At 39.7% G+C, this 13,408-nt stretch overlaps 1 protein-coding gene across 3 annotated transcripts in view; it reads right to left on the reverse strand.

Annotated features, from left to right (window-relative positions):
- lpp (LIM domain containing preferred translocation partner in lipoma) overlaps nt 1–13,408 on the reverse strand; it is a 191,475-nt gene that overhangs the window by 20,570 nt on the left and 157,497 nt on the right. For all 3 annotated transcript variants that reach the window (XM_008277529.1, XM_008277530.1, XM_008277531.1), the window contains one exon: nt 12,098–12,267. In XM_008277529.1, coding sequence (XP_008275751.1) covers nt 12,098–12,267 — 170 coding nt within the window. The remainder of the gene's footprint in view (nt 1–12,097; nt 12,268–13,408) is intronic.

Below are 13,408 nucleotides of genomic sequence, written 5' to 3' on the forward strand. Positions count from 1 at the left end.
CTGACAAACTAACCAAACAGCACACGTCCACTGAGATTTAACTTTTCATACGTTCCATTACACTCATCTGTGCGGCTTTATTTGTTCCCACAGATTTCTTATTTTAGCTGCGAGATAACGTCAAGCTGCAGCCAACATGAAGGGACAGGGTCGACGCGCGGCTCATGCCTTGCTCAGGCCTTTCTTCAAAGAATAAAAGGTGGCAGTAGGGGCTCTGATCTCTCTCTCCGGCTCAGGCAAAGTGGCCGGCCCGCCTGTCTGCCTCTCTGCCTTAAATTCAGCTCTGCAGCAGAATGTGACCCCTCTGGACTTTGGGCAATGTCTCCTGCTCTGGTTACAGAGAGAATCTGACAAAGACCCCGGCAGTAGTTCTCTCATGCCATGAGTTAGAGTGACATTGTGGTGGGTCAGCACTGGGTCACGGATATTTTTCTCTCCTGCTTGCTCCTGGGGCTTCCACTGAAAACATGAGGAAGGTTTGGAGGGCCCGATGTATGGATTCACTTTCCCGTCTCATGTCCAAACTGTGTTTTCTAATAACAACACTTGTGCTTTTCATTTGCTTGCTTGTGATGGATAGAACAGCTGCATTTCCTGCAGTGCGGGTCAGTAATAAGAAATAATGACCTGCTTGAATTTAGTGGGCTCACACCCACTGTACAGTGCAATTATACACACACATAATTGTCTTGGCAAGTCTGGAGACGCACTAAGATGTGAAATCCTATTCATGCAAGTGCTATCTAATTGGCTCACTCCTTTGAGGAATTAGACCGAGTTAATCACGTCTGAATATACAGAACTCAATTAGAACTCTGCAAGCTAATGCAGACAGCCATGAATATTTGATGACGAAGTCAGCAGAAAGCAGAGCCTCTGTGTGTTTGCGAGCGTGCTTCAGACGACAAGTAAAAGCAGGGCGGGTGCATACCTGCCGTCTGCGTGGCAGCTCTCCCAGCGTGAGCAGCAGCTGTGTGGTGAAGCTGCAGCGCCATGACGACGAACATACGGGGGCCCTGAACTCACCACGCTGGCTGGAAGCCTCTGGATCTGACTACCTGGATATCCATCACAGAGACGTGACAGGTGAGTGGGTGGTGTGCAGTCATTTCTAATTAGAGCCACATTACTGTCACGGAAGCTCCATTATAAACTTTATTCTCGTGCGGTGTGTTGTTTATATTGCTGTGACTGCGTGAGAGGAGAGATGATCCTCTGTGATTGGATGTATTGTTTCCTCTATCCCCTGTCTCAATGACAGCAGCAGCTTTAGGGGCGTTCTCAGGGATATCCCATTGTTGGTTGGGAGAGCCTGGTATGATGTGCTGTGGAGGACATCCATCACCAGGAGCCCCAATACAGCTGGCACCATGCCTGTCGCCCTTGGGTGCTGTAGCAGCCTCAGCAACTTCCCTTTGCTATCTGGATTGTTTGATTGTGGTGCCTTCGCTTGAAGCAAAATTCAGCAAACACAATAAAAGAGAGGTGATTCCCAAATTTCTTAGGCTGAAATAAGGCCGCATTGCTATGAGATGAACCCCAACACTGATACCATCTGCTTCACTCCAAATGTGTCAGTTAGGGGCTTTAAGGACTGGTATTGATATTAGTGATCAGGGAGATGGACATTTAACACGACTAAAAACAACTGAATTATAGTCAAGTTACAGTAGTACTTTATATAAGTTTTTAAGGGTTTAATCCCTAAAATGTAAATTACTCAGCTATAATCACACCTTAAATAACACGACAGAGTCTTTACTGCAATGTTTAATCTTGCTAGGTTATATTTGTAATGCCATTCATAATCCTTTTAGTCTTAGATGTGCTATATGAAAATGTTGTCTTGACTTGTCCTGACTTGACGTAACTGTTTTATCTTGTTATTGCTGCATGTTTGTGATCTTACTTCTTTGTTGAATTAGTTTTTGACATTTGTTGGATTGTAAAGCACTTTGTAACTTGGTACCATCAAATAACCCTATTAATAATATTATTACCTTTAGATATTGAACCATTTATTATTGACTTTTAGCTAATTTAAGTGTTTGCTTCCATTGAGCTAATTATCTCAACTATTTCCACATTACTTTTAACTTCATATTCACTTCAGGCGGGCTGCAGGGTGGCGCAGTTGGTTAGCACTGTTGCCTCGCAGCAAGAAGGTCGTCGGTTCGCGTCCCGGTGGGGGCACCGGGATCTTTCTGCGTGGAGTTTGCATGTTCTCCCCGTGCAGCGTGGGTTCTCTCCGGGTTCTCCAGCTTCCTCCCACACAGTCCAAAAACATGTTGAGGTTAATTGGTGATTCTAAATTGTCCATAGGTGTGAATGTGAGTGTGCTTGGTTGTCTGTCTCTAAGTGTAGCCCTGTGATAGACTGGTGACCTGTCCTGCCTTCGCCCTAAGTCAGCTGGGATAGGCTCCAGCCCCCCCGCGACCCTAGTGAGGATTAAGCGGTGTATAGATAATGGATGGATGGATGGATGGATGGATGGATGAACTTCAGGTAATCATCTCAGCTACTGATCCAATTACTCTGTTAGCTAACTACTCTAAAATCTGTCGTTACCTCCATGGCTGAGGCCTTTATTTGGAACAGGGTGCTTATTAAGGCTTTTTTTCCCCCTTACTTAGTTCATGCAGACTCAAACACTTCTACTGTGTTTATTTGATTTCTTGAAAAAATCTGACTATTAACATTTCCGCAAGCATCACCCTGATTCTTGGTTTGTCTTCTATTACAGAAAATCTGCTTCTGTGTATGTTAAACTACAGCGAATGCTACACTTCTAGCATATTTGTCACACTTAAGGCATTCTAACGAAACAGAATCAAGACAAAGTTCACAAGTTAATAAATAAAGTGTTTTTACTTCTGCACTACTATGAATTACTAAATTGAGTCCAACGGGAAAACAGCAGTCTGAGTTTGTGCGGAAAATGGGTTTGCGTGTAAAAGTTAATTACTCACAAAAAGAAAAACCCCAGTCTAACAGTTAAGCTATTAAAAAGGCGACATGAATGGGCGACCAGTAAGAGGTGACATCACTACTTTCCAAGACAGACAAACAGACGACGAGGGTAAAAGCTCACCAGTCAATCATGAACGTTTCCTGGTGACTGGCAGGTCAGGGCTGCTGTGCGCAGTTCTTCCTGTACAATAGCAGAATGGAAAATCTTCCAGAGTGTGTAGCCAATGAGACCAAAGCCCATTTATTTTAAATAAGAGAGCCATAGTACAACACCAGATAATGAGCGTAATTACATTCAAGCAAGTTGGCGTCCGTGACCTTGGTGGTCTCTGAAATTCTGTCAAAAGAGGCAGAAATAGATTAAGGTTTTTGTGTAGGCAAATCGCTATCTCTTTATTACTGCTCTTTGAATATGAAGCTCTGCTCCTGACGTGACCTTGCGTTACTTACATCAGTCTCATTACAGTACACTTAAACTGGCTGCACTTTGGATGATCTATATTCATTGGGAGTGGCAGTATAAACAGGAAAGTGGAGTTGTGATTTTGCTTCAAACAGGGAATGAAGCATTGTCTGCAACACTTTCACCATTCACCGGTGTCAGTTAAGCAGATTGAATGGGTCTGTTTACCATCAGACGACCTGAAGGGTAGGGCAGCTAAAGAGCCTTTTAAAAGTAAATTAACTGGGCCAAAACTTGGCTGTGGGAATGCTGCAGAGAAGTAACTGGCTGCTGTAGTAACAAGGCAGATATGGCCAACATAGAATGGACTTAAGAACAGTAGGCATGGTAACCTGTGTAAGCAATTAACCTCAGTGACATTGAATCCCACTGCTGAACTTGTTCAAAGACCAGCTGAGCTATCAGATCTGTGAAGAGTCCCTGTTGCTGTCAGCTCTGTTAACTAATATGGTCTCATGCTTAGAGGCAGACTTCCTAAAGTGAAAGGAGAAAGAAAATTACTCTTCATTTCTAAGACTACGCTTTCAAATAGATGCGCTCCCTTATTAATCCCACTGATTGAAGACAGTTTTGGCCTGAACTCTAGAAGGAATAGTGATGGCTAGAACATAATGACTTAATTTATACACAGTCTTTTGAAGTGAAATTGTGAAAAAGCCTCAAATGAATGTTTTCTAAATCTCTAATGTTTATTAATTCTATAAAAATCTACAAGTCTATAGATTCATACATCTATACATTTTAGTCGTGGTTGGTTTGATGACACCTGTAGCGACTTGTACCAAGCGGTAACTTCTGGATCTGAAAAATGACGCCAATGCAGAAAGTGCCAATAACTGCATTTCCGAATATGGCCACTTGAGGCTTACTTCAAAAGTGAATCAATCTCTTTAGACCCCCACGGTAAAATGCCAAACTTTACAGCAGATATAAACATATTTATACCCTAGTACAAAAAACGGTCTTGATCTCTGTAGTTCATTCATTTGTTCCTGACAACGACACAAGGGATGAGTTTTTACACAGCTCAACCCTTTATATTGCATTACGGTTTAAAGTTATTATACCTAAGGACCTGGCCACTTTTAGTGATGGAGTCATTGGGAAATTTTGTCTTTATATATGGTCTATAGCATTTTCACACAACTGCAAACATTCCCTAAACAGCGACTTTACTAGAAACACACCAGAAAAGCAGCTGGCGTAAAATCCAACTGCATTATTCTTGTGCAACATTCAAAAGGATTTCCTAACAAATAAATGTTGAAAATGGCCGCCACTTTGTTTTGTAAACATGTCTTGATAGACAGTTGCATTCAGCATCAACAAATACACAGTTTTTGTGACTGCTTCACAATAAAAGCTACCCTGTGCTACACTAGTAAAATGCTTTTAATTTAACTTGCAGCAGCTGGAAGTGACACACATTACTGTATACATTTTTTGACCCACCGTGAACAAACAGTATCTGAAAGGGGGTTAATTTCATATAAATCTTAATGACATGATTCTAACTTCCTATTTATAGTGGGAGAAATGTATGTTCCAGAGACATTGGTCCCTGAGAAAATGCAGCAAATATAAACAAAAGAGTACTGCGCTCAACACATACCTTGACGTAATCGTAACATAACACACATCTGCTGCTGTGTTCACACAAAAGCTGACACCCTGAGTGTACTCTTAGCCTCTCAAATGACAGCACTTATCCTCCAAAGAGAAGCACTCTTTCTAAATGTATTACATCTCATTGCTCTCAGTAAGCTTCATCTGAGATTGTATCCTTCAGTGTCAAAAAGCCTTAAACTCGTCAACTTTTTTCACCTTAATGTGCATTTAACTGCAAGGTAACTGACTCAATTAACAAAATTTACAACAAATCAGAACTCTGTGGCTGTGATTACATACAACAAACAAACAAACAAAACAGACATTCAGGTTTTAAGTCAATATGTGAAAGCGTAATGTAAATATCATCAGAAATCCAGTTACATAAGTTCAATTAGAGGAGACCCAGTTACGATGCCTGGCTGCTACAGAAGACTTGACAGTTTTGGTTTTCGCTGCTGACAGCTTTGGCAGAAACTGAACTGTACAGAATGTGAGTTCAGGTAGAGTAATATTGTGATGTGGCTTGGATGTTGGCTTTTTCTGGTCCTAAAGGAATAGGTGGACAATTTGGGAAATATGCTTAATTGCCTTCCTATTGAGAGTTACAAGATGAAGAAAACACTCATGTCTGTAAGGAAAATATGAAGCCTGAGCTAGTAGTAGTTTCATTAGCTTAGCATAAAGACAGGGTGACGAGACTCAAACATAAGTCTCTTAAAGTCAGCTGAGCTGCACCTCCACCAACCTGACACGGATCCTCAATGACACATTGAGAACAACACACATTGAACTGTCTTGGAGTGCCGATTTTGTAGGGTTTTGTCATACAGTTTAGGGAAATTAGATAAAAATTCTTAATTAGTGAGCTGCAAAGTTGCTGAGGTCTCCCTCTGTCCATTATCTTCACGCTAAGCCAGGGTGTTGTCCTGGTTAAGAAAAGACCTCTGATGGGTAACTCTGCACAACAACGAGCCTGTGTTGCTGTATTTGACAGAAATCAATACATTTTCTTGCTATTTTTAACTATTTGGGGGCAAAACTGTTAATCATGCCTGAGTAAATGAAACCCCAATTATCAAAACTATTTGTAAGTTCTTTGTTCGGACAATGTTAAGCTAATTGCTATAATATCTGAAGTTGTCAGCTAAGTTTGTACAGACGTCAAATGTTGGTTAAACACCTACGGTTTTTATTGTGCCGTATGAATAACAGTGACTTGACCTCTGATCTAATTAGAAACAAAATTAACTGCGAGACCTTCTGTTTGTCTATTTGTGCCATGACTACATTCTCTAACACCATATCATCCACCGCTGGAGTAGAATAAATAACACTGACAGCACTGATGAGCAATCCAAACCATCACTTTGCCATCAATACAGAAATATTGTGATAATCTGTTGTATCACTGGGTTTCTGTCTGATCCAGCTTTGTGTATTTCCAGATGCCCAGTGATTAATTTGTTCCAGTTTGCGGAAAACATTACAGTCAGCAATACTTTGAATCTACTGGAAAACATTTCACATGAGAGCTTTCTTGGAAAACACTTAGTGGCACTAAAGCTCAAGCCTGCCGTCTCACGGTAACAATGATGGACGTCTTGCTGGGTGGTGTTTGCACACACTCATACTACTGCTCTTATTATGTGTGCAAATATTGAATGAGGGAAGCTGGGGGACACCTCAGGCTGAGACACATCAGACAAGGAAAAAAAAACAATAGTGATGCCGATGTTGTCACATTAACGCGAATCACTCCATGCAAAACGAGACATTAATTGAGCGGCTGCGGAGTTTATCAGCATCACTGTGTATTCAAATAGGCAGCGATAAGTCGTCTGTGGAGGCAAGCCAGGGAAGTGCTGTGGACAAAGGCTGATTGCTGCCCTGCAATTTGTGGGCCAGTGGTGTGACTGAGGTTGGTTAGAGAGACAGATAGCAGGTTGCAAAATCAGGAAGTAGACGGGTAAAGATAACAGGTGAAGTTCCTGTACATTACTAAAAGGAATTAATAACATCTAGGCAAACAGTTTGAACGAGGCAAATCACTGTGCGGAAGAGAGCTGCATCTTGCCCTTTCAAATGCCAGCATTGTTCCACAGAATATGTAAAGTCCCAGCCCAGATAAAGACGCTGTTGATCGCCTACTCTGATACATGGCAGAGAACTTTGCTGGATAGCAATCAGCATGCTAAATGTATTCCTGCAATTCTTGGGAAAGGGATTAACACAGTTTTGCATAATATTATACAGATTCTACACACAGTGAGCCTCCTCAGGCACCTGTTATACCTGTAAGATATTCTACATCAAATGTAATACACTGCCGCAGGCTGCAGCAAAAATCTATTTCACAATTAGAGCGCACAGTATGTAGAACAAACATAAAAAATGTAAAATGAGTTTCCAGTCTGTACGATATAAGTTACTCATGATGTTTTCACTAAAGAGCTATTTAAGCCAGTTTCAGGAAACTAACATGCATCTATTGTGCAGTTTTGACATCTTCAGTGTCTGAAAGTACAGTTTTGTATTAATGTGTGAGGCGGAAAAAGGCCTCAGTCAAGAAGGCACATTTTTAACATTTTAGACAGAAAATGTTTGATACATCTAAAGGGGAAACTCTTACAATTTTGCAAATCAAGCTCAGGTTACTTGTCACAGATCCGACAGCCAAATGGTTCGAGGACATACAACCTGACAAATGGATCCTCAGAAACAAATCTTTAGAGGAAGTTGGATGGACCTGTCCAAAGTCTGATCACTGACCCTGAAGATGCCACAGAGACAGTATCAGGGCTATTTATGCTTCGGCTTGGAAATTTCATATTTGTAGTAGAAAACTTACAAATTGGGGGCTTCAGGTTTCAAAGCCATGGACCTATTGAAGGCCAAACGAAACCCACTGCTGACTTGTTTTGTGGAAATTCAGTTTTTCTGTTGTTTAACCACCAAACAAAAGCCAGGATACCTCAATGCCTTCTACTTTGATTCTGATTATTGATTTTTATTTTATTTTTCAGAGGCAAGACAACCACTTCTCTTGCCTCCAGTCTTTCTGCTAAGCTAAACTAAGTTAACTGCCTACAGGCTTTATCCTAATATTTAGACTACAGAAATGAGAACGGTATTAATCCTCTCACATAACTGTTGGCAAGAAAGTAAATAAGTACAGAATAGAGGTGTTTTTTCTGTTTCCCAAAGAGGTTTGTTATAGTCAGTGTAAAAGGAAAACACTGGTTCTAAACTAATAGGAATGAAGATTAAATAACAGATATGTATTCATATAGGATTTGTTAATGGGGGTTTAATTAACTAAAGCATAACAGCAAACTGTATTTCTGAAATGGTCAGAAATTACAGGAAAATGCACAGATTTCTGTCACATAAGGTAACACATCATCATTGCCTTTAATGTATGTGGTTGTGCTACTTGTCACCAGTAGCCGCCCCAAAAAGGCCCAGTCTAAGTCAGGAAATGCTCTGAAATATATTTCCCAAGACTCCTGAAAAATCAAAAAAGACAACTTTACAATATCTCAACAACTGGACTCAATTTGAATTTATGCACAAACGCTGATTTGTTCTCATTCAAGATGGGTTAATATGCTGTTAATATAATGTGGCAGATTAAAGTGGGAGAACAGCGTGTAAATCTACATAAAAAACACAACATATGGTGTATCATTAATGCTCATTTGCTCTTAGACATTCCTAGACTGACTGACTTGGAGGCTAACTTGAAGTTTTCCCTCTTCCTCTCAGGGATTTAACATTTCTCTACAGAGACTCAACTCTCACGTTCATTCTCTAATCGTACAGAGGCGTATGACCCTGAGGATGGGAATAAAAGAAGAAGAAATTACTTTCATTAAGAAATTCAGATTTCCCCCATCCTTTTGATCTTGTGCCAGAAGAACATTTATGCTGATGAAATGCATAAATAAAGTTCTTAAATTATCCCGTTCCTCTTTAGCGCATGTATCAGAGTTGGAGAACTTCCAGACAAGACAACTACAATCACAGTGAGTGCCTCTGAAAAGGGATGATTTAGGAGATGGCCTGCCACTGGTGTAAACGTTATGTAGCTCAGCTTCATGACTTTACTGGTAAAGTGCATATCAAGCCAATTTCTGCAAGTGATGTAGAAGAAAATGATATGTATGTGGTAATAAGTGCAGTCAGAAGGAGCAACATGAACTAATTTGAATGCTAACATAATAATAATTATTCCAAGACATTTTCCTGAAAGCATTTACTGTATATCAGGAGCTATTTTTAAGTCATCAACATGTTTCCTCCCTCATCCACCTAAATCAAAACTCCTTAATCTCCTTATCAACTAATAATCAGCATCGGTACACAACTCTAAACCTAAATCATCTCTCTTTAACCCTCTTGCCCCTGTTACATTTTAACTCATTGTGGGCTCATTTTTCATTGCAATACAAAGTCCTGCAACTTTATGAAAACAGCACCATAATGGCTAGAAGTAGAGAGAACTCAAAAATGTCTTTTGTGCAGTATGACACACCGATACTAGAAACAAATGGTGATTCTAATACTGCAGATATTGTACTATATAATTGCGTCAAGGAGCACAGATTTTTTTTTGAAGATGGTTTATTTTGCTGAATCTTTAAACAAGACAAGCAAAATAAAGTCATTATGATGAAAAATTACTATTTAAAACTTAGATTTCATTAATTGTTGATGAGTTTAACCTAAATAATTTGAATATTAAGGCTAAGATCTTACAGTTTTAATGAGTTTTTGAGTTTATTAAGATTAACCTGACTCATTTTGGACTGAAGTTGTGACCTTGCTATTTTTACTTTATGTGGATTGTTGTATTTTACATTATCTGTATGTGTTTATTTTATTCAGTTTTTTGTATGATTTTATGACACTGTGTTTGTGACGGTGGACAGTAATGACTGCATTGTAACAGGAAGAGATCTCCAGCAGAACCAGGCTCGGGGAGGCAAGCTGTCTGCCTTGACCAGTTGGGGTGAGGGTAAAGGTTTGAGAGGAAAAGATGGCAGAGACAAACAGACAACAAACAAGAGAACACAGACACTGGACCAATCGGTGGGACACGTACACCACAGACCTACACACCCATTATAGTCACTGACAGTTTAAAAAAAGTAAATAAAAACTGATGTAACAGAACCAGGCATGCTGTCATTTATTTAACATCCTAATTTCTTTCCGAATCCTGGAGCCTACATTTCCCACAATGCAACTCGAATGGTTAGAGCTCAGATGGAGATTTGTGTGTGTTATTCTATTAGCTCCTCATCTAGCCTCAAGCCACTAGCCTCAAGCAGAGATGAGGAGCGGACTAAAGACGTCTGTTCTAAACTCTACAAACTGAATCCAGTAATCTAAACCACGTATTTTGAAATGAAAACAAGTGAAGCTATTACCCTGAATTTCTCTGGTAATTTCTCTGCATTGCACAGTTACTTCCTAACTCAGTTTCCAGGAATGACGTGCCAACTGACGTATAATATCGCTGACAACAAGAAACCTGTACTCAGTCAGTTCCAGCAGCAGGACTGATGACAAAACTGAACCATAATCTAATGAAACCAAATGAGGGAAACACTTCTGCTAAATGATTTCCTTGTGGTCTGTAAAGATGATGTGTCTTTCCTGCTAATATTGTGCAAAGGCACACATAGTGTGTTGTGCAACAGATTGACAGGAAAACAGGTCACGGTTTTGTAAGAAAACCCAAAATTAAAAATAACTCAGACAACTTCTGGGATATCTCACTGTCAATCAATTTCTTCTTTCTGGTCAACTTTTGATCAAAAGAATGATTTTAAAAAGTTACAAAGAGAAGACTGAAAAATCTTCTCTTATCATGAAAGACAATTAACACCATGCTACAATTTAACATGATTTAATAACTCAAGTGTATTCGACACATATCTGGCTGCTTATCAGCTTTAACTGCAGATAGTTATGCATCATCCCACTGAAACAATGTTCTTCTGATCATCATCTAATTCAGCACAGAAGAGCTATTTGAAAATCCTATATTATAGAAAGTCAAAGAATGCATCTCTGATATTATTCAAGGAGAACAAAGACATCAGGTATTGTTGGCTGAGAAAAAGGTGAGTATTCAAGACAAGTTTTGCATTTGTCTTATGAAGGTTACATCTCAAACTGTGTGTTTTTTTTTTTTTTTCAAAGCTGCTATCAACATTTGATCATGATATCACTATCAAGACAAGGGATAAATAGAATACGAAACTGAAAAAACCATCCAGATTTTAAGTCATAAATATAACACTTGATTTTATATCATCAGGACAGCACTGATTTGTCTGTGAGGACACTTTAGACTGGATCTGTAAACTCCTTCTACTACCAAATAATTTGAGCACAAAACTAGATTCAGATCAAAATCCCAGACCAGATTTCTCCTTGGATTGTCAAGAGAGGTGAAATATGGGTAAATCAGCCCAAAACTCCTGCAGTGTAAGTCCGATGTTACAGCTACAGTACCATTGAAAGGCTGAACGAATGTGTAAGTCTGCTAACACGTTCAAAGTCTGAACCTACCTTACTAGCTAACTGTTATAAGTTGCATAATTGAAAGGAATTGCATTCAGGAGATGATTTTTTAGGTTCTTAAAGAAGTTTCAGGAAGAGGTGCAAAGTCTTCAAGGACCTAAAAAAGAAGTAAAGCTGCATTTTATTGAAGCTCCTGTATTAACCTTGACCTGGAAGGCTGAGAATCGACACTGACATTCAGGAGAAGAGTTCACAAGATGTAGTTTCATTAAATGACCAAAAACAAAACCAAATCAAAAACAGAAGAGGAAATGAAAATGTGTGTGGTGGGAGGCGGCAGCTCTGTGGACTCTGATGAAGTGAAATGTGGTTGCCTCGAGTGAAAAGACACGATACTTCCAGGCACAGTGCTACCTGATGTTATAATGTGCACTTTTGACACATGGACGCACGAATAACCAGAGCGTATGTGAGCGAGGTGTTGAGGCAGTTGGGTTTGAAAAGGCAGAAGTTGCTTACAATATAGCACGGCTCGCAGTACGCCTTCTTCTCCACAGCGTAGAAGGGCTTGCCCCGCAGCTTGGTGCTGCAGGTCATGCAGACGAAGCAGTCGACATGGAAGACCTGGTCCATGGCGGTGCAGCCGGTGCCTTCACCCACGACGTTCTCTCCACAGCTGGCACAGCGCCCTGCGGAGAGGAGGAGGAGGAAAGGCCGACAACATGCTCACTATAAACGCACGCATATTTCAAGGCAGATATTTATCAGTAAACACAGGCACAATCCCATCTCAGAAAAAAACTTGGAAAAACATCTAAACAAATCACTCAAACATGTATATTACTGCGTTTCCATTCACTGAAGTGTTTGACCTGATGAGAATCATCCCACAGTGAAGCAAATCTCTAACTTTCAGGTCCAAATGTAACCAGGTCAAAAGAAATGGTCTTTCATAAGAGACACATACTTTAAACATATTTCTTAAAAAGATGTGAAAATAATCCTTTGAATGGCAAAGATCACATCTTACATACAAAGAAATCTGAGAATCAGAGACTTAAGAGGAGCTGCCAAAGCATCTCCACAGTTTAGTTCGACATGAAACTGCCTTAAATATGAGCACAAGTGATGTAAAACCCAAAGACTTCTTTGATTAAAAGGTCCAAGGTGACAGTCTGTGCACAAGAAAAATTAAGGGAAGAATTTAGCTACAGCTCTCAATGTGCATTTAGGTAATAAATATCGAATCAAAGAACTTAAAATTCAGCGATGTATGGGTTTTAGAAAATGATTATGGTGTGGAGAAAACTGATTTCATAATCAATTATAGGTCAAATCTGTCGTAGCACCATGTTTACAACACAAGACTCCAACGCTTTCATTTCTACAGAGTAATGTATGTGAACTTTTCAAAGAATTAACAGGTTCCTTCAGTCCGCTAGACTCTCAGGAGCTTAGACAAATGATCAGATGTATCCAAAATCAACTGTTTATCTGTTTTACAGTGATTACTGCATGCAACAATGCATAATGGTACATAAAACAACAGTGAGAGTATCCTGAGTCATCAACAGCAAACATAGAGGAGAATCTATTTGTTGTCCTGTTGATTGTAATTTACTGCTTTGCAAATGAGGCCATTGAGTCAATTCTAGAAAAGAGACGAGCAGCAACAACAAGAACAATTAGAACCACCATCACCAAAAAACACATCTAATGAATTAAATAAACTTGTTGCAGGATTTTAAAATGACTGTTTAAAATGCGCAAGTACTCGACCAATCAATCAACAACTTTTAGTGCTGCAACACCTAAACTAAAGGTACCTGT

This window comes from Stegastes partitus, unplaced genomic scaffold, assembly GCF_000690725.1.
Source record: "Stegastes partitus isolate 25-593 unplaced genomic scaffold, Stegastes_partitus-1.0.2 Scaffold100, whole genome shotgun sequence".
NCBI classification, from domain to species: Eukaryota; Metazoa; Chordata; class Actinopteri; family Pomacentridae; genus Stegastes; species Stegastes partitus.